The sequence below is a fragment of the Melanostigma gelatinosum genome (genome assembly GCF_949748355.1).
Source record: "Melanostigma gelatinosum genome assembly, chromosome: 22".
NCBI classification, from domain to species: Eukaryota; Metazoa; Chordata; class Actinopteri; order Perciformes; family Zoarcidae; genus Melanostigma; species Melanostigma gelatinosum.
Window position 1 is genome coordinate 3,643,097 of NC_136655.1, and position 22,601 is coordinate 3,665,697.

General features: G+C 43.6%; 2 protein-coding genes across 2 annotated transcripts in view; one reads left to right on the forward strand and one right to left on the reverse strand.

Moving 5' to 3' along the window:
* LOC306796172 (ankyrin repeat and BTB/POZ domain-containing protein 3-A) overlaps nt 1–8,655 on the reverse strand; it is a gene marked incomplete at both ends in the record, with an annotated part of 103,499 nt that extends 94,844 nt beyond the window's left edge. The window contains one exon of the mRNA XM_079294982.1: nt 7,791–8,655. Coding sequence (XP_079151108.1) covers nt 7,791–8,655 — 865 coding nt within the window. The remainder of the gene's footprint in view (nt 1–7,790) is intronic.
* An 8,019-nt stretch (nt 8,656–16,674) lies between these two features.
* On the forward strand, nt 16,675–17,809 carry tnnt2c (troponin T2c, cardiac). The gene has a single exon (XM_079294592.1). The coding sequence runs from the start codon at nt 16,703–16,705 to the stop codon at nt 17,492–17,494; it is 792 nt and encodes a 263-aa protein (XP_079150718.1). The 5' UTR covers nt 16,675–16,702; the 3' UTR covers nt 17,495–17,809.
* The last annotated feature ends 4,792 nt before the right edge of the window (nt 17,810–22,601 follow it).

The following is a 22,601-nucleotide window of genomic DNA, read 5'->3' on the forward strand; positions in this document are numbered from 1 at the left end:
AGGTGTTTTAATTAAGCAACACACTTTGTCAGAACAATAACACATTATAAATCACTTTCTCCAAATTAATTTCTACAGAGAGTCGAAAGATAATAATATTCAGCCCAGCCCACGATTAGTTAAGGAATCGATCAGTCCATCGACAGAACAATAATGGTAATTAACGCAATTTTTCATGCAGAAATGGCACAAAATGCTGTTTTCAGCCTCTCGAATAGCTTTTTTGCTTTTCTCTGTTTTATATCATATTAAACTGAATATATTTAGGTTTTGGACGGACAAAACAACATATTTAAAGCCTTGGGCTGGGAAACTAGGATGGACATATTCCACCATTTTCAAACTTTTACAGACCAAACTATGAATCGAGAAAAATTCGGCAGACTAATGGTTAATGTAAGTAATCGTTGGTTGCAGCCCCACTGGTGTCCAGATTTGAATTTCCATGTGGAAGCCTGTAGACCAGTTTGCCCCTGTGTGGACCTGGAGACCTGATTCCACAGTGGGTGATCTTGCTGTCGGTAAATGAATCATAAAGTTGTTTCACTCAGCAGTACTGCCTATCAACAGTGTAACATCCCATTTATTCAAACAGCTGGAATCCCTGCTTTCAGTCTGCAAGCTTGACGAGGAGACTTGCTGTGTTCAGAAGCTCTTCTTGGTACATAACTTACAAGAATTACACGAGCATTACACAATTCAATGCAGGCTGACAAATGATGGGTTTTTAGTAAGCCCGTGGATAAAACTGTACGCCGGGGATCCACCACCACAGGCGTCCAGCTGAAAGACTTTTTGTCAAATCACCAAACTGGTAGAAATGCTAACGATCAGCTGTTAATCTCTTTATGATCCTTTAAAACCAAACTTATTGAGCTCCTCAACAAGGAAACAAAAAAGGTTGCTGCCCTGTGGTTTGAAAGTGCAGTTCATCTCTGGATTGGATCCTGTCTGAATACAGACAAGTATTAAAAGAAATGAGAAAAACCTTTCTTGTTGGTTCTTGCAAAGCCTTTAATCACTCCTGCTCGAACACGAGGGACACACTAGTGGAAGCCAAGTAATCATGTTATAGTTTGTAGTAATCTGTGCTTACCGAGGCTGCCGGGAGACGTTAGCTATAACTGTCAGCGTTCACATTGAACACAGATGTGACCCACGACGTTCAGCCGGACAGGAAGGCGTCAACGCAAAGCCACAAACCGGCTCCGGTTAACTGAAGACACTCTGAGCCACCGCGAGAGAAAACAGACAAGATTTTGTACACGGGGTAAAGGAGAGAGACACTAAAGAACTTCTACATCAAGTTCTGACACCACATTTATTCGTGGTGTCATGCCCTGACTTCCCACTGATCATGGCATATTTATTCCTAAATACAGTTTCTCTCTGTCACATTTAAATTCCTTGCCTGAAATGTTCGGGGGAGGAATGCTCGCCGTATCACCATCTCGGCTTTTTTTTTTTTTTAAAAGCTATAAAGTTCTTCAGTCATGAAAGCAACGAACAAAGTCAATCTCTGCCATGGGAAACGCCCACGAGAGGCCTGAAGCTGAGACGCTGTCTCCACAAATATACATTAACAAAAGGGCTTTAAAAATGTAAAATTATGCACCACGGTATTATTATAGATGTTATGTCCTCACCAGAAAAGAATGTACACACAGGAACTGTCAGATTTCGGTTTGACTTAAAGGGGAAGTGTGAGGGTTGACGGGTAAGCGGGAAAATAGTCTGGACAGAAGTCAGTGGAGAGATAAGCATCTGTCACTTTCATTCATTCTGAAGTGCAGTCTGCAGAGAGGACGGTGTCGACAACCGCATAGTGAACGCGACGGAGCACACAAATAAACAGGAAAGAAATTCTCTTCTTTCTGATTCCAATGTATTTTTCTTCACACATGAATAATGTAAACTCCAGGAATCTCCAATAGCAGCGTTAAATAATAGCAGGGGGAGGATAATAAGCACGAGGGGGAGTTCTGATTGAGGCCTGCTGCTTTTTTTTTTTAAAGGGAGTGTTTGGTGGTTGAAGTGATATGTCTGCATCTTAAATTCATATTTGTTCTCCAACAATTAATTTGATGAAGCATTAAACTCCAGAGGCCAATCAGTCGGTCGCCAGTTTTATTTTCCCTCTGACCAACTCTTTTGATGAGCGCCCACATAAAGCTGCTGTTCTGCTATTTCTTTCTTATTCCTAGAGCTAGAAATTCCCCTCTGTCGAGAGCATGGGACACCGCATGAGCGACTCAAACTGTTTGAAGTGACACCGTTTCAAAAAAGCAATCATGAAAAGTCCCAGAAAGACAAAAAAAACATCTCTGACTCAGTGTCAGAGGATGTGACTTCTTTTTTTTTTTTCAGACCAACATCCTCATTCGCTGTCTAAGAATGACATCCGTATTACAGAAAACAAAACATTTCACAACTATTCAATGGACTCCTATAATAAGTCTCAAAACCGGTCAATGGATTTCGTCACAGAACTGTTTTCTCAGAAGTTGCTGACTGTAAATTCCAGAATTCCAGCAACTGCTTAAGTCCAGTTAGGTTGTATTGTGCAAACAAATATCATACTAATACGTACTATACTTGGTGAGTGTACATTGTGATACCGGGGTTGAAATTTGGGTGAACTGAACCTTTGAGGCATTTTGTGAAGCCGTTCATATTATCCTCGCGCATTAACACGACTCTTTACAGAACAAAAAACTAAGATGCAATTCCCTTTTCAGGAAATACAGCCCAAAAAAAGTACAAATTAAAACAAAAGTAGCATCACAATCTTCTCGAGTCCCTGAAGGATATAACTGTTGAATTATGTTTGCTGACAGATTACATCAAATAACACAGTGTGCCCTGACAGACGCTGTCACACGTTGTGTCGAGATCAAAGACACCGAGTGAATCTCCAGACTTTCAAGACGTTCGGCATCTAATCTCACCGAGGCGTCACTCGGCTGTTGTGTATTTGCTCAACTCGGGGACCGTACAATTAGGTCATCTCGACTTTGCAGCATTTCTCTCCGTTGATTTTCCTCCTCGCCCGCCGATGTGTGTGTGTGTGTGTGTGCAGGATGAACCTCATCAAACACGGCTAACTCCCAACACCCGTCGGCCACCTGTTGTACAGACTTCTCCCGTTTGCTGCCGCCTTTAATTTAACCACATTCAATTAATATATTCATCAATTTCCTGCATTTCTGCATTTTACTACTGTATTTTATTTCTTACACTGTTCTTAATTGCTGTTAAATCTCCTTTTCTTTTGCCTTATGTTTTGATGCTTTCAATGGTTTTAAAAGGACTGCACAATATATCGCCATTTCCTCCGGGACCGAGTTTGTGCAACGCGTACACTATAGAACGCAGATCGGCAGAGATCTCTTCCAGACGTGGTTTGTGTGCGAGTAATTGCAGAATTGCGGCAGTGTATGGTTGATTGCGTGCAGCGTAATGTCTCAGGGAGACATCGATTATTGTTTCAATGTATGTTTTAAATCTCCTTTACTTTTGCCTTCATGCTTTTAATGGTTTCATGTGAAGCACTTTGAATTACCTTGTTGTTGAAATGTGCTGTACAAATAAACTTGCCTTGCCTTTGCACGGGGCCGAGGGATCGACAGATGGAGCTGGTTACACGCAGGAGCGCCGAAAGGGTAACGACACGAGAGCGATGATGATACTGCACATCCTGGAACTTCTCTCTCACAGATCGCTACCAGAGAACCAGCACGCTCAGACAAGAGGAATACACCCAATGCACTGTTGTCTTATTACAGCTATGATTCAGTTATGATTCAACAGTCACAATATTGATAACACACACAGTAGCAGATAGACACAGAAGCGTGCTTAAGCTCCAGTTTGACTGTGCAACAAAGATGTTAGCCTGAAGAACATATAACCTAAACTAAAGTGTATATTATCTATGTTATTAATAACCGCTATGTGTTTTAAGCAATATGTCTCCATGGCTAACATACAGTATTTGCATTGTACAGTCCAAGTGGAGCCCACACACGACATTTAAAGTCTGAGTTTTGGAAAAAGCTGGTGCTAAAGCTAGCGCTGTCTTTAATGTGATGCTAGTACCTGTGAGGCACAAACTGGAGCTAATGTATGCCTGTGCCTTGTTGACAAATCATTATCAGATTTCATCCACCAGTATCAGTTGGGATGTGATTTATAACTTATTGGTGAAATAAACAGCCAAAAGCTGCGTTGCATTCAGAAGCATGCAGTCTTGTAGGAATCTGTGTTTCATGCTGTCTTCCTGATCAACCACACAGGCCTCCATTGTTGCGGGTGCAAGTTTCTTTGTCGCACTGTTCAGGAAGGAACCGTGGAAAAGGGGGATCCACGCTGCAATGACATGGAAGTAATAAAACCACAACATTTAGGTCCCATTGGCCCGGAGCAGAGTTATAGGTGTTTGTGGAAATCACAGAGAAGCATATGAAATAAATGTGAATATTTACGAAAGCCAAGAACATGGAGGGGAAAACTGGCAATGGATGCAGCTCGTAAGACACACCTTGGCCCCCGAAAAACAACTTCACATAACTTCACAATCATTGATCACAGCTGAAAATGAAGCGTGGCGGAGGGGTGTGGGTGCAGCCATTGGTCTTATGAAATTATCGTGACATCAAAATCCATCACAACCAGCTTGCCTGCCCGGGTGCTCGCGTCCCCACCAGAGCAACGGCAATCTGTCAGCTCATCTGCGAGTCCACCCCGAGGAGGGGAAGGACAGACGGAAAAATAATAACACAATTGACAACAAAAGGCTTTGCCAGGATCATGCGGTTATGAGTTGAGCTTATTAAAAAACCACAGCGGAAAATAAATATGCAAACACCGAGCCCGCCCTGTAGCAGGGAACACAATCAAATATGGTGTGAAAGACGGAGAGTCAAGGAGGGAGAGCAGACACCCCGCTGCTAATTTAATAGACTGACTATACAGCAGGCTATGCAATTCCATTATGTCGTGTCATCTGTCCCGCGGAGCTCGGATCGGTTCTTTGGGGGAAGGTCCCGGAAAATGACAGACACTATCAGATACAACCAAGTCATCAGGGATCCCAAATTGAAACCCGGCAGGTTTGGAAGCTGATGACCACGCTGTCTGTCTCTGACGTCAGTCGGTTTGACACGACGGACAAGAGGGACTCAAACATGGTGAACAAGTCGAATCCACCTGCAGCCTTTTCACACACAATATTCAGGGATAAGTCATGGACAACTGATTTACGTTTTGTTGCTTTTGTAAGGTTTAAGTGCAACACGTGTCAGTGGAGCATCATGGCTTTCGGCAATTAGTGCATTTTACAACTTTGAAGACCCAATTAACTAATAAGTGTGCGTACTAGGAGGTTGACTTACCTCAAATAAAATGACCCAGTGAATTGCACATGGCTCTTTCCCAATGTGAGTCTATGTTAAAAGTCCTTTTGGGGCTGTTTGGCATCACATGACCGATCAGGAAGTTGTGATTCCACCGTTTTGTCGTGATGTTAAATTTGCCTCAAAGCCCTGCGCTCTTCCTGTGGGCTTCGTTCAAACTCATATGAGCCAAATGGACATTTTCCTAACATTGTGTTCTTGTCAATAGCGACATCTTTTTCTCCGAATCAAAGGCCGAAGTAACAAGGCATTGTTAGAGGCTGAGACCAAAACCCCTTATTAAGGAAGTCAGGGCGGATTGTTGGATTGATGAAACGTGAATATGACGTTGGAAAACCGCCGTCAGCGTCTCCCATTTGTTTCTTTTACGGGCCTAAACCTAACTAGACCTAAACCACAGACTAGAGGTCGACCGACAGACAATCATAGTTGTAAAGGCCCAAAACTACACCGAAAAATAGGAGAACGCACAGACACACGAGTGACAAATACTGCTTCTTTCAATGTTTCACAATAAATGGTGCACTTTTTTGAATCCTCACATTTTTTCCTGACTGTCATGCTGTGTTGCGCGGGAGCAAATTGTAGCCTCCTCTGCACCATCAGGAAATGATGCGTTCCACATAGAAGTGGGGGTGGGGGTTTGCATGATGCTCGGCTCTGCAGCCTGTCTGCAGAGATACCTGTTTCTCCACTGCAATTTCAAGACAAAGCAGCAGTCGTGTGCAGAATCTTCTCCCCAATGCGGATTCGATGGTGAGAAGAAACGTCTCACATCCGGTTTATACCAATCAGCAATTAGTTGGCAAATCAAGAAAATGAATCATCACATGTTTTTATAATCAGTTAATCATTTCAGGTGTTTCCCAAGAAGATAAATTACAAACATGTTCTGGTTTTTGCAGCTCAAATCTGCTGTTTGTAATATTATTGTAGATTGAATTGAACTGTTTTGAACTGTTGGTCACCTTGGCCTCCGGGAAACTGTGATCAGCATTTTCTTTCCCTGTTCTCTGACATTTAAAGTCCATTTCATGAAAGTAATTGTCAGTAATTAATTTTCTATGTTAGTCCTGTCCTTTCTTTAGGGCTGAAACATGCATCATTTCAGCCGTGACACTTTCAGATCAAGGCATTTTTTTTAACAATGTCTAATTCTTACTGCCATTCTCGTGTATTAAGGATTATTGTCCTGCTGGTTGAACGTGAGACATAAATGCTCTGTATTATAGAAAAGATCTTATAGAAAAAGCCTGCATCCATGACAAGAACGCATGAGAGCCAATGCTTCTGGAACAATCTGAGCAACAGCTCATCCACAGGTTTCCCCCAACAGCCTCTTGGTTTATCACCTCGATTCATTTGTCGCACCAGTGCTGAGAAAGAAAAACACAATCACGCTGAAAACACTTCGCAAGGGAGCTGCAGTATGATTCTTTCGGTCAATATTGCACGGCCCCTGTTTTTGGCTGGAGAATAACATTTCAAGTCCCTTCTGCTTTTGTAGTTCCAGCCAGCTCATTCAGGGCTGTGGATGAGAGGGCCAGCCCACACTGACAGCTTACACCTTCTGGAGTGAGACAGTAATAGCATTTACCAACCAGGCCAGGAAGCACACACAACATCAACACAAAGCCTGTTTCTGCAAAATAAACATGAAAAAAAAATGACGACTCGCATGTCTTACACACACACGAAGCAAAAACAACCATTAACATCAACGTTCGTGACTCTATTGAGAGTCTGGGAGCACATACAGCTTGTTTGATCCTTCTCGACCATAAATACCCATTCTGACTGCAGTTGCTTTGATAACCAAGATAGGCAGTTCGTGTTTCAGAGGTGGGCCTTGAGGTCTCAGCTGAGGGTGATGAATATTCAAGGACCTGTCAAGTCCTTTTGTTTGGGAATACCATTACACCCGTTGGATAAGCAGTGGTTATTACCCAGCATAATGACACACTTTGTACACATATTACTTTTCCAACTGGGCTACACTGAGCAGATTATCACTTTGTTCACTGCGAAAAGTATTTTCTCAAACAAATCAATCATAAATAATCATATTTCTCTTCAAAGAAATGAATACAACTTGTTTGTTGTTTGTTTTTTCAAAGGAAATTCCGCTTTCCTCAGTCAAGAAAGACTCATCTCTCCCACTGAAGACACAGCCACTGGTTTCTAGACATTTCTTGGAACACCTGGACAATTTAAATCATATTTAAATCAATTTGAATCATATGGTGGATTTTTACAGTGAGTGTTGACTGGAGACACACAGCCGAGCACCAAAGGTGACAAAAGCCTGTCAAATGAATCATATTTCAGCAGATCACCTCTAATTGGCATGTTTTCTTTCTGTTAAACTTGTCTTACCACTTGAATTCTTCCCACAGATGAGGTGCTGGTAGGGCTGCAGCAGACCCCAGATCTCCGAGTCGCTGTTGATGGCTTGCTCCAGTGACTCCAGCGTGAACTTGGGGATCCCGTTGTCCCTCTCCACCAGCGCGCTGCGCAGGACGCGGCTGAACACCTCTCTGAACAGACTCTCCATGCACGCGGTGAGGTATATGGCAGCGTGTTCGTGGATCCTGAGGGCCACCCGGCTATCCACCATCCACCTGAAGAACTTCCCCACGGAGAACACCAGCCCGCAGCGCGCCGACTTGCCCCGGCTGAACTTGTCCCCGGTGCTCATGTTGTACAGGGACAGGGCGCTGAGAGCCGCCGCGATGCAGTTGACGGAGATGGTCCACGAGAGCACCACCTTGATTGCACTCTGGATCTCGTGCTTGGTGCACCTGGCGTAGCGCAGGCTGAGCCGCTGCGCCTCCCGGGCCACCCTCACCAACGCGCGGCTGATGAGCGCCGACAGCCGCGCCAGGACCTCCGGTGGAGGGTCGCCCACCATCAGATCCTCGTCTTTCCTCAGTGCGCCCTCCACCTCGCCGAGGCTCCATGGCACGTCCTCCAGCTCGGTCAGCTTGGCGCACTGACCCGAGCACTCCAGTATCTCCGTGTCCTCCGCCAGGACGGTGTTGACTGTGTCCAAACTGTTCTGTCGGCTGTGCATGGATTCCGTCAGATGCCAGCAGTTGGCCCCATGCGCGATGGACTGATTCGTGTCGGAGCAGCACAGCGACACGCTGGACGACCTGACCGAGTCCGCGGCTCCACCATAACCAGAATCAAGCGTTAAATCCTCCAGCGTCCTCACGACTGTCTTACCCTTGCCTGCCATAACTGCACCGCATACTGTTGGGTATGCTTGGTCTCTCAATTAAATGCCACAAACTCGTTTATACCTGTTTATTCTTGTCTGTCTCTCTCAGCCGCTGTCCGAGGGTTTCATTTGTATTTCCCAGCGACAGAAGGCAGCCTCTACTTTCCTCCTCCTCTAAGTGACTGGGTGTCTTCGATGTCCAGAACTTAACGCGCGTAACCTGAGAGCGCACAAACCCTCCGCGCTCACTGCAACAAGCACAGCGCAGGCAGGACTCCGAAGGAGAGGTGGAGCCTGGAGCCCCGCGGGCTGAAAGGAGCCAATCCGCGTCTCCATCAGCTTTGACCGACGCCGACAACGGACAACCCCTACCTGCTGCGGCCGCCTTCGAGCACAGCAGCAGAGGCTACCTGGTGGAACGGAACTGCACGACCTCAGATGACACGCGCAATTTTCTGCGGTGCCAACCAATCTGGCATTTTGTGATCGAGGATAAAGGAGGTGGACTCCCGCTGAGGACACATATGGGGGAGACATTCACGATGGTGTGGAGAAATGTGCACCAATGACATATAACAACAGCAGAGGGACAGCATAAGCACACTGACATGAACAGTGCGTTTTTTTGTTAGTGTAAGTCATTCTTCAGAGGTCAAAGGTCATGCAGTTGTTTACTCTCCTACATCCTGATTCTAATCTGATGGGATAACTTCAAGGTACTTGCCTGCAAAAGCAGCTCGCTGTGCTATTTATTTCCTCAATTAAAGAAGAAATTTAATTAAAATTATGACATTATAATGAAATCGACACATTTTGACCACATGGTCAGGGGCCTCTAATGGAAATTCACTCTTGTTCCATTCTGCTCTGCTAATAGTCCCGTTTGACTTCTTTGGAATCTGGATAAAACACAACATTCCTGAATAAAAAATAAAAATAAGCGTATTTTCTTGAATCACATGAAGACGTGACACGTAGTCGTGCTGCAGTGAAAAGCAGCGTCTTTAGCATTCTGCCCACCACTAGTGAGGATCTTTACTAAATAAGTGGGTGGGTCTGCAGCAAAAGTCGTTTTCTTGAGGAACTCCACAGACTTTAATGCCAGATCATAAATACTTTACTGTTCAACACACTGGTCGACATCCAGTGATAACACAGACCTGCAGTCCCGCTGCGTCGAGGCTCAGCATCCCTCAATCGTGACGTTTGAGAGATTTATTCTCCACAAAATAATTATTTATTTTTTTCATTGTTTGCCCTGCCGTGAAAACAATGAGTGGGTGATTTGAATTCAGAGGACATGGAGGAGCAGTTGGTGGATCGATGATTCATCCGTTCTGCTGGGGCTTCTCCTTTATACGTCTGAGCTGGACCCAACCATCTGTCCACACTGCCTGTCGTGCCAGAGGCCCTTTTCATATTTTCTTAGCATGACACTGCAGAAGCCATACCAGAACTGATAAGAAAAGAAAAACTAAATTCTGGAGTTGTGAGAAATTATGTGACGCCCACTCTCGCAGAGTGATTGACAGGAAAAGTGTAAAAACAATCCAAGAGTCTTGTTTTCGAGCAATTATTGACCCTCCACGTGGGAACACATCAGGCCTGAATGCTATAAGACATTTTTGGATACGATTTCTATTGACTGAATATTGAATTATTTACCTGTCAACATAAGGGATATTCTGATTGTTGCAGGACCTCCATAGATAATATGATCATTTCAACTTCTTGATTAAGTGACAACAATGCATTTCGCATAAAGAACCCTTCCTATAAATATAAAGAGTTTCTGAAGATGTCGCCATCAGCACATCCCGTCTCCCGGTCTGTGACATCAGCTCCTCTCCTGCAGTCTGCCATGAGCTCTTGATGCAATGCAGCACATCTTGCTGACTAACTCAGGTGAGAGCGGTGGAGGTGGGCAGCTGTCAGCTGCTTCTTTAACATGCGCTGTGGTCCTCACGAATCAAGCCTCGGTTGCCTGGTAACAGCAAAACGATGAGATGATGATTTTCCTGCCAGGATGATAGATTGTTAGCATTTTGCTGGCAGAATGAGTGCATCGTGTAAACATGCTTCCCTCAGTCTTGCTGCACAGTCACGTTTTTTATTGGTTCATTTATTCATCAATGTTTTTTTTCCCATGTGTTTGAATGCGTATAACTCTATATATTATAGAGCATTTTGCTTGTTTTAAAATGTTATGCGCGCTGTGTATTTTGTTCTTAAGTGACTGTACATTTGGCACTTCAGAATTATGACTTATATTGAATTTTGTACAGTTTGTTGCACTTTTTTCAACATGTTTATTGCCATAATACCGTCATTCTGTGGAAATATTGGCCCATAATGTGTAAAAGACTAAGAAACAAAAGTGCAGCATCCACCATCACAACTTCGTATTATCATTTACATTAAGTTATCACGTGACATAGGAGGGCGTTAATGGCACGAGGTGATACTGCCGCTCAGTGGCCAAAAGATGGTACTACTTCCACAATCCCAAAACTGCATTTTATGTCTCGCACAATTACAAAATATTTTATGTAAGAGAATAATATGACGCATTTCCTAGACACTGAAAACATGAAATATAAAGAAAATTAAATAGTTTGGTACAGATATCGACTACAACTTCTTATAAAAATGATCAGAATATAAATGTAACCTATTAACACTGAAGTATGATATGATAGGCAGGTAAAGTATAGGTAATATTACTCTTATAACATATTGGCTCCAACAACAAGTTCATTTAAAAAGCACCTTTTAAGGCCATTCAAAGTGTTTTACATAAGACATTTATTAAAACATGAAATAAAAAGACAAATAATGATTCATGAATAGTTCCGAATGTAAATTTACAGTGCTGCGATGACACACACAGACACACGCGCACACAGACGCGTGACCGCCCCCGGCCACCTCCCAGCGCATGCCCGACTTCATGTGCTGATCCGGGTTCTTTTATGGTAAACAAGCCAGTCGACTCTGGAGGCTGGAGGATTCCACAGCGTTCTGTTGGTACTTTTAAACTCTTATATCAAATATATGTATTTTAAATGTGCACATCTTTCACAGCTATTTATTTTAAAAAAATAATGAAGTTATTGTACTTGTCGTGCACCAAAAAAAAAAAAGTCAGAGCAGTCCACACTTCCAGCTAAACTCCCATTAGAGTTCAGATGTGTTTTCCAGTTTGCCATGTTTACCGTAAGAGGTCACAAGTATATTGAATAGTTTTTCCACAGGGAAAGCACGCTGCAGAAACGTGACAACCATGAGAAAACGCACGCAGCGCGCTGGACAAATCACGGAGCTCATAGCCCGTGCGCGTCCTCGTGTGTGGGCGGAGTCAGAGGGTTTTGTAGGTGCGGTGATGAGCTTGAGCAGCGATTCGTGGACGTTGAGGACAGCTGCACCGTTATTGCGTCTCAAAAACATCGGGCCGACAGTTACGAAGACGGACAAGGATTTATAACAGCTGCGTGCTCGTGCAGGTTTAGGACTCATCCAGTTGCGTAATGGTCATCAACACGATCCACTGGTTCAGGAAGGGCTTGCGGCTCCACGACAACCCGTCGCTCGAGGAATCTCTGCTGGGAGCGGATACGGTCCGCTGCGTCTACATCCTCGACCCCTGGTTCGCTGGATCCTCCAACGTCGGGATCAACAGGTGGCGGTGAGAAAACCCCCCAAAAAACAACTGAGCATCCAACCACGTGCAGACACATGGAGACCTTTTCAAACTTAAAGGTGATGAAAATAATAATCATAAACAAAATTGTCCCCTTTGTATTTTATGTGTTTGTAGCTGACAAGGCAAGGCAAGTTTATTTGCATAGCACATTTCAACAACAAGGTAATTCAAAGTGCTTCACATAAAACCATTGAAAGCATCAAAACATAAGGCAAAAGAAAAGGAGATTTCAAAACAATTAAAGAAACAGTGTAAGAAATAAAATCCAGTAGTAAAATGCAGAAATGCAGGAAATTGATTAATATATGAATTGAATGTGGTTCAATTAAAGGCAGCAGCAAACAGAAAGGTCTTCAATCTTGATTTAAATGAGCTGAGGGTCTCAGCAGACCTGCAGCTTTCTGGGACTTGTTCCAGATATGTGGAGCAGAAAAACTGAACGCTGCTTCTCCATGTTTAGTTCTGACTCTGGGAACAGGAAGTAGACCGGTCCCAGACGACCTGAGGGGTCGGGATGGTTCGTAAGGTAGCAGCAGATCAGAGATGTATTTTGGTCCCAAACCATTCAATGCTTTGTAAACCAACAGCAGGATTTTAAAGTCAATTCTTTGTAGGACAGGAAGCCAGTGCAAAGACCTCAGAACTGGAGTGATGTGATCCACCCTCCTGGTCTTAGTGAGGACTCGAGCTGCAGCGTTCTGAATCAGCTGCAGCTTTCTGACGGCCTTTTTACAGAGACCTGTAAACACACCGTTACAGTAGTCCAGTCTGCTGAAGATAAATGCGTGGACAAGTTTTTCCAAATCCTGTTGAGACATAAGTCCTCTAATCCTTGATATATTCTTCAGGTGATAGTAGGCTGATTTTGTAATTGTCTTGATATGGCTGTTCAGGTTGAGGTCTGAATCCATAACTACACCTAGATTTCTGGCTTGGTTTGTGGGTTTTAACATCAGTGACTGAAGCTGAGCGGTGATTTTCAATTGTTCGTCCTTGGTACCAAAAACAATTACTTCTGTTTTATCTTTGTTTAATTGAAGAAAATTCTGGCACATCCAGTTGTTGGTTTGTTCAATGCAGTTACCCAGCCCTTGTATGGGATTATAGTCCCCTGGTGACATAGTTATGTAGATTTGTGCAGTTACAGGAGATATGTGCACAGTTGTAGGGGATAGATGGAGAGACCATCCATTGACAATTATAAATACAAGGATATATACTGTATGCATGTGATTCATGCACATCTGGATGCTTTGATGTAATTTAACAATAACATTTTAAATCCCTGCCCCAGATGCATGTTATGTGACATCGGCATAAACCTTTTTTATTTATTTTTTTTGCTATTATGATAAGTCTGCACTGAGTTGACCTTTCTGTGTTACACTGAAAGTCTTCCTCCTCTGCTACAAACGGTGGCCATCATTTGTACCCAGCTCTGTCTGTGACCCAGATGTTTATTCATTGGGCACATGTGTGCTGCAGGACGGCCTCCTGTGTGGCAGAGCTGCAGTGTTTTGTAGACGTGCAGCTGCAGAATGAAAGAGCTGCTGAGGTTCGTGGTACAGCCGGGCGTCTCGCTGGATATGGTTCCCCCTCCGTCCTGCTGTGTTTGCATTTTTGCTCCCGCGCCGTCACTGGAAGAGTTCGGCCCGGGCAGCACCGAAGGCTGTTGTGGAGCCTCCACGGTTATGCAACAGAAGCCTTTGGGAGACGCAGAGCTCACACGCAGACCGCTCAATATTCCCCGATTCATTCCCTTTATGGTTCTTTTTAAACCATAAACCCTTCGTCTCTAAAAGCATTCGGAGTGCACAAGCAAGTATCTAATCATGCGATGCACTTGTATCTACACTTACACCCTTTTGTGTGATTCGACAATATGAAAGAAAGAGATTCATGATGTCATTCTGATGACATTTAGTGTCCTTAAATACTTCATTGATGTCTGAAATGGCTGGATTGATGTGCTTGTGAACCCCAAATCTATAATGTATGGTTATAAAATCTTCTTCTTAGTTTGCATTTTTCAGAAGTGATGAGTTTCTGCATTTTGATGAGACGTGACTCTCAGCTGACGTGTGTCCTCTCTGTCCTCTCTCAGGAGTGTGTGAGACGAACCGAGTACACAGAAGACACTAAGTGGACGTTGAGGTGTTTTTGGTGACAGCGCCACATGCTGCATGGACACAACTCCAAGAGGAGCCTCATTAAACACACACACACACACACACACACACACGCCTCAGTCACAGGACTGCATGTGGACTTCACCGCCCGGCTGACGTCACTGGAGCGGCGTTTACACTCTGCTCATCTTTGGGTGAATATTTATGGGACAAAGAAGAAGAAAAAAGTCCTCGTGTATATAATGAATTTGCTAATTTCACATCCGTGTACATATTTGAATATTGTATGTCTTCTCTCTCTTTGTGTAGCCATAGACCCATTGATATATGTTTGATATGAGAAATCATTGTGGAAGGCTCGTTTTTTTTTGTGGACAATTTTCATAAAAATGAAAACATTTGTCGACTGGCCATTAAAATAATGAGATGAAATCTTACATCTGTTCCAACACAGCTGCCTCTCATTTATTCTACTTCCGTACCACTTGAGAGAACTGCTTCCCTTGCGTCTTCTTCTCAATGTGCTTGTTTCATTAAAACTGGGTTTAAATATACAAAATTCTTTCAGTCGTATTCTTTTAAGATGTTTCGTTTCATCGTAATACACTTCAACTTTGGAGAAGACGTCCAATAAAAAAGAAAGCTCTGGTTTGATTCTAAAAAACAAAGCATTTAAATGTAAGTTATGATTATGAATCAGTAGTGAAGAAAAGCAGCTATTTCATACAAATACATGTAGAAGTGCATTTATTGCTTATCAAACACAGTGATTCTCCATAATTCAAGTACTGTATTGCTGGGAGTCCCTCTTTCAACCTGTGAACGTTCACTCCTCAGCACATCTGAGGGGAGCGACCGGGTTTTATTTCTAATCATGTCTTATACTGTTGGCCTGCGTTTGTCACGCACCAGACACCGAGTCAAATTCCTTGTGTGTGCGAACATACTTGGCAAAAAAAACGTTTTCTGATTAAGGACGTCAACCTCTGGAAGAAGTTATTTGATCACGAACCATGTTGGATTTAGTTTCCCTTCATCGTTTGTTCATTGTGGACTGTGTTAAACAGCAGCTATTTACAGCCTTTGTTGTCTTTCTTCGCTGATGGACACAGTTGTCCCTCGCCACCAGCAACTAAGATTATACTGGGACCGCCTGCTGTTGTGCGCAGGCATGTTTTGGGTTCAGTCCACTCTGGGATGAGTCAGGGCACATGCTCATCAGCAGATCAATTTGTTTTTCTCAAGGCCACAATTAGCCTATCCTCACTCCAGAGGACTTATATTAAGACTGAAACTGAAGCCCCTGGAGATAACGTGTCATCTTCCGCAGCAGAACGACGTTTATTCCAAGGAGGGCCAATGCAACAGTTTCATTTGAATTCTCAGACGCAGCGGAGCACCTGTCTCCTCCCCCGTCAGTCCTCTCATCCTCTGCGTTCGTCCCTTTCCACTTCACAACTCAAGACTTGGGAACATAAATTCTTGACGCCGGCGTTGCAGCTTGGGAGCAATTAGAATGTAATCCAACGCCGTGCTCAGAGCAGACTCTGATAGCAAGAATGTTTTAATGACATTCCAACGTGGAGACACGGCCGCAGCAGTGACGCTCATCTTTTCTGTCCTTTGTTCTTACTGGTGATCCTCTGCGATGCTGGAGCTTTTTAAAGTGCTTTTCTTTACAGAAATAATAACTGTTGGGATACAAATGCCAATATTTAAAATGCACTGACTGACTGCTAAAACAATACATTTACAAATATATCGGCATATAAAACAGACAAACATTTCAGAGGGATGTCCTCTTTATACAGTTATTTCTTTAAACCCCCAAAATAAAATGTTAGTTTGAGAATAGGACATTCAAGGTGGAGGCTGATTTTGGAGAATGTGACAGCTGTAACTTCCCCTCATTTAATGAGTTGCATTGTGGGACTGGAGAGCACAAGTGTGTGCATCTGTTGTGTATCTGAAATAGTCTCTCATCTTGTCCTTACAAAGGAATGAGGAGGCACTGCAGGGTCAGAGAGGAGAAAATAGACGACTCCATCTGTCTCAAAATCCGCTCTGCTGCTGACCCCCCACTCTGGAGACGTTGGTGGTCACATGGTAAAAAAGGCAAACCCCTTAAAACCCCCCAAGCAGCAGGTCCAGAGACCCCAGTCATCTCTTCCGAGCGAGACACCAGCTGGTCTCCGTGTTCATCCTGCTGTCTGTCCCCTAAAAAGCCTCCATCATGTCAGGCACCGAGGAAACAGTGGAGGAGTGCGAGCAGGAGGAAGAAGAAGTTGAAGAAGAGGAGCAGGAGACAGAAAAGCAGGCCGAGGAGAATGAGCACGAGGACTCCAAGTGGCGGCCCAAGACGACCTATGTGCCAAATATCGCTCCTCCGAAGCTCCCTGATGGCGAGAAGGTGGATTTTGACGACCTGCACCGCAAGCGACTGGAAAAGGATTTCAACGACCTGCAGACGCTGATCGAGTCGCATTTCTCCACGCGCCAGAAAGAGGAGGAAGAGCTGCTCGCGCTGCGCAGCCGCATGGAGCACCGGCGCTCCGACAGAGCGGAGCAGCAACGCGTGCGCGCCGAGCTGGATCGCGAGCGCCAAACGCGTCTGACCGAGGAGAGGACGAGGCGCGAGGACGAGGCGGCCAAGCTGCGCGCCGACGAGGAGGCGAAGAAGAAGATGATATTCACCAACAAGTCATTCGGCGGCTACCTGCAGAAGGTGGACCAGAAGAAGGGCAAGAAGCTGACCGCGCGGGAGGAGAAGAAGAAGGCGCTGACAGACCGCCGGAAGCCGCTCAACATCGACCACCTGAGCCAGGAGAAGCTGGCGGACAAGGCGCAGGACCTGTGGCAGTGGCTCCACCAGCTGCACGCGGAGAAGTTTGAGCTGGCCGAGAAGCTCAAGAGGCAGAAGTACGAGATCTACCTGCTGCGAAACCGAGTCAGCGACCACCAGAGGGGCTCCAAAGCGCCCAAGACCACCCGCGGGGCCAAGGGCAAGTCCGGCTCCTGGAAGTGAGGGGTCCCTCAACCAGCAACGGGACTGCCAAGTTGTTCCTGGACTGTGTCATGTGCCAGGGATTGTGTGTGGATTTGATGGGGGACTGAAGTCCATGAAGTTAATCAAGCTATAACATCTTGACATATCTGATTGTTCAACTTAATGTTGCTGGTATTCACTTTATTAATTAAACCTGATGTGTGGTGGTGTTGATTTCACTCAGCGCTTTGTGGTTGTTTTATCTTCGTAAACCAACACTTGTCCCACTTGTACAGTTGTTACATTTGTTTTGGTTTATCTGTCCACAGATGTTTTCCCCACGTGTGTTCTAAAAAGTGCGCTCAAGAGTTTAAAAGTCTTCAAAACACGATTTAATCTCTTTGACAGTATTTTCATGATTGTGAAATAATCTCTTCGAACTCAAACTCTCTTGGGAAATGCAGTTTCCTCTGCTGTTACATTTATAGCCAATAAACCTCTTCAGATGTCATTGTTTTTGAAAAAAGAGTGTCTCAAGTTCTCTCAAGGCAGAAACGTTAACTTGTGTGTGTTGTTGGTACTTAACTGATAGGGGATGTCTCTCTGCTTGTGTTAAGATCGAACAGGTGTTGCACAGCTGACTTTGTAAGGAGACTCATTTAGAAGGCCTGCAGTATTTCTAGCAAAAAAAACCCAACTGTTGACCGACAGGTCGCGACCCAAAGAGTCTGCAGAGTGGACGAAGCTTTGCAAAGTGGAATCCAACTGCAATCAGCAAGACCCGGGTCTTCATTTTTCTCTCTTGTCCTTTTGCAATGAAAGACACAGACAAACCTCACATATTTTGAACAGAATAATTATCAGATAATTCTAATCACTGATCTCTAACGCAACATCAGTCGGAGAGTTCATGTTAAATTGGCGTGTAAAGGGTTAATTTAACACTCTTCTGCACAAACTATTCTCTCGCTGGCAAAAGTACAGATCAAATCAAACTTCCATATCTGCTTTTATTCACTTTCTGTTTTCATGAATTAAATAAGGACTCTGCAGCAAATTACATGCCATTTGATTTATATGTTTCCAGCATCCTCGCATCCCCCATCAAAAATTCTTTATATTATTTTTTTATTTATAAAGTGTTTCATGTATCTAAAGCTATTCTGCACTTAATTTCTGTCCGAATTTTTGGCTTCAAAATGATCTTAATCTTTGAAAAACATTTAAAGTTCATTACAATTTGAATAAATGCATGCACCGATGTTATAAAAGCCCAATTTATATGTTGAATTTGATAATTTAATTCAATTTCCTTTGTAGTTCTAAAATAGCATCCTGCTCAAATGAAAGTGAACGTGTGCAGCACTGAGATGTTATTTCCACTAGGTGGCACCAGAGCGCCAGTTTATAGCAAACACTTTCAACACACACTTGTGGAAAAAAAAGTGCATTATATAACTGAATGTGTACGCATGCAAAACATATTTACACAATAAATGAAAATAAATGAACTCAGGAAGCTAGATTTCTGTACATTTTGTCGTTATATTTGATTTTGCACTAATTGGAAAGCCCTTAATTCCAGAAAGTCAGACTTTAATGTAACTGCAGCCAAAGATTAGTGTATTTGTCCATCACAATCAGCCATTTGAATACGTTCAGACTGACTTGTTCAACGCAACAGACTCACTTTACCGACAGTGAGTCAGTGAACTGCAGTGACACTCATGTGTGTGATTGTCACTCAGACTTGGACGAGATGCCCAAGCGCTGTTTTGCTCTTATGGCCGTGAAAAGCCATTAAAAGGCTTCCAGGCACGGCAGTACGCCAACAGGTTACCATAGAGACTGGGGGAAACGCCATCAGGTCTCCATACCCCCCCCCCCCCCACCACCCCCCTTTCCTCCAGCCGCATCACGCCCACTGTAATGATGTTGTTGTGAACAAAACGCCCGACTTGACAGCGTCCTGACATACCGGCGCATCAATCGACCACGCGTGTTGCGCCGGGAACAAGATGTTCCCAAAACTCTCAAGTTGATTTGGAAACAAGCTGCTGCTGGATGTTGATTCAAGTTCTCTACACCTACTGCTGCTCTGTTGAGATCAATCCCATTTGGGATTGAAATGCAGTAATTGATGCACATGTTGAGTTGGAACCGTGTGCGTGTTTGCGCCTTTAGAGCAGCTGCTGCAGACTCACAGAGGGGGGGGGGGGGGGGGCTTCGTTCCCAGCAGAGACTAGAGGACTATGTAAGCCCTGTATGATTGACAGTTTCCAGGGCCAAACTCATGTGGCTCTGTTATCCAAAGGCTGTTTGTATTTGAATTAGAGTCATGCAGGTCTTTTGCAAAACATGTGCGTCGAAAAGGAAATGGCATGACATTACACTAGAATGCATTACGACTTGTTCAGGGCTCGAAACTCAAAGATCAGGACCTGATTTGTGACTTGCCTCTTGACCTGGGTCTTGACCTGGGACTTGATTGTCTTGACTTTAGACTTGACTTGAGACTTGACTTGGGACTTGTCTGTCTCAACTTGAGAATTTCAGTCTCAACTTGGGACTTGTCAGTTTTGATTTAGGAATAATCAGTTTTCCCCTAGGACTAGACTTGGGACTTGACTTAAGACTCGTCAGTCTTGACTTGGGACTTGGCTCTGAATTTGTGTGCAAAGACTTGAGACTTGCACACAATAGCTTGGTCCTCTGGTGGCACCTATAAAGAAAACACACTGAGCACTTTCAAAGCACAATATTAGTTATTATATACATTTCCATTCATCTCAGTACAGTTCAACAATCACCTTGCAGAGACTTGAAAGATGTAAAGAAGTTGTGAAACATTTGTCAATGAGAGCATCTCTGACTGCACCAAGAAAACTTGTTTCTGCATCACGTTTCACCCATGCAACCTCAACTGCAATGGATTAATTACATGTTTCATGCATTTAAAAAAAACAAACATACCCGACATGACGACACACTCGCAGATCATCAACAACCAGTTGTGAAACCCCATAATCCACAACTTCACGGCACTTGTGCTTTCTTTAGATCTGGCAAGTGGACTTGTTTGTTCTTTGTTCAGCGGTTCACATGAATCAAAGGTGGCTGGAAGAGGATGATGTAACTCACAAGTCTTCACAGTGTGCAGCAGTGACCTCCAAGTCTTTCCTGATCAGGAGTCCTCCACATCCACAACCGAGGCCACATACAGCATCGGCTATGGCCCCCGTCGATGATTTCCCTCCCATCCACCAAAAGAAGTAAACAAATCAAAATCATGTTCGTCGGCTGGAGTATGATAATCAGATTTGGTAATCTTAGAGTTCTGTGTGAGATATGTTTAAAAGCAGTCATTTGTGCAGAGCATGTCTGAAGCCAGGAAGACAACTCGTGTCTTTTTGTCTTGAGTCACGTGGTACTTTTACAGTACAGCGTCTTGTGATTATCACCTGTGTTATCCGGACTTCTGACCACATCCACATGGACTGCAGTGTGATGTCATCTTTGCGATATCTTGTCTGTTTATGTTAACTGATGGAATCGTGAACACCTTTACGATCCGTTTGTGATAAACTGAACAGCCACATTATTTTTCACTGTCATTAATCATTCACGTTTATATGCGGGACAATTTTTAGTCTCTTGGTTTATTTGAGCTCACTGCCACATTTGTCCCATTAATACAATAATAACAATCAGATTTGACAATTTTACCAATTTGCGCTGAGTGTCAGAACATTTAAGAGACATTTGGGCAGGACATTTGTAACAGCTGGAGCTCTCTCCTATTGGTTCCACCCCACCTTGCAATCACGCCAATGGAGATCAGGTGACATTTGTTTACTTCCGGGTTTAGCCGACCCTTCACAGGAGCCGGTCACATGGTGACTAAACCTGTCTCTGCGTAAACCTTTTTACAGTTAATAAATAATGATACATATAAAGGTGTGCGCACGCATTTTGGCAACGGAAGTTCCATATTAAGCTATGCAAGGGCTTTAACCACCAAAGATTGTGAATGCAACCTCAAAAAAACGGACTTTTCAGATCTGTGTGCTGTTATTGAGTGAGTACAATACATTATAGCACGTGACCCAATATTAATGGCATTATTATACATGCATGTATTTGGTGCAGAAACCGAGCGTTGTAACATTACACCAGGGAGAAAGTGTGTGCATACAAGTCACTAGATTATTACAACTGTTTGCAAGTGACTTTATGAAGCCGTAATATGTTTTGTATATATTTTGTATATTAGTATTTCCTGCCCACAAGTGGCCAAACCACCCAGTAAATCCTGTTTATTGTGTTTATTTAAATTCCTTCAACAATTTAGAATAAAATGTTTTCTGAGTTGAACCTGCTGAAAAGCATTTATCTCTGTTCTGTGTCCGACACGGATCATTTATTTGTATTACAGAAGAAACGAGCAAGGTTGCTCATGAAGGAAGGAAGGAAGCTGGCATCCGACTCCTCGTAAGTTCCTTTTTATTTATTTCCCATCTGTGGTTTAATTAGTTGATTCTCACCCAGCGGATGGTTCATAAATAAATGAACACGTTTACAGCTCTAACCAGACAATAAACAGCTGATCGAGTGGAATGCCTGCATGTAAATGCAGCCATTGGAGGCTGAAAGACAATAAGTCTTGATTCCACCATGATGTCTGAATTTCCAAAATGTCCTCGTGCCCCAGTGTGTGTTCAACTCCAGTATCCAACATAATGGCTGTCATGAGCCTGTGTGATGTCGTCACTCATGGATCCTTTTAATTATTTACGGTTTTCTTTAACGAGAAGTAAATTACATTATGTCTGTTGGTAAGTACCATGAGAGATAAAAACACATTTCCTCTCTGCCTTTGAGATACAACAAACTCCTTTGTGCTTCATGTTTTGTCCACGTTGATCAAATTCTAAACATTTCTGTTTTTTATCTTGTTTAAGTGCAAATAATCGTCTTTCACATCCAGTGACGGCAACGAGAAAGATCTGTTTTATGATACGATGAGATGAGTAAAAACGACAACAGCTTGTCACACTATCAGTTGGGCAGTGGGTTGTTTTGAAATACTTGTCAATATTTGTATATTACACAAAGACAATATAGTAGATACCAGATAGAGTAGACA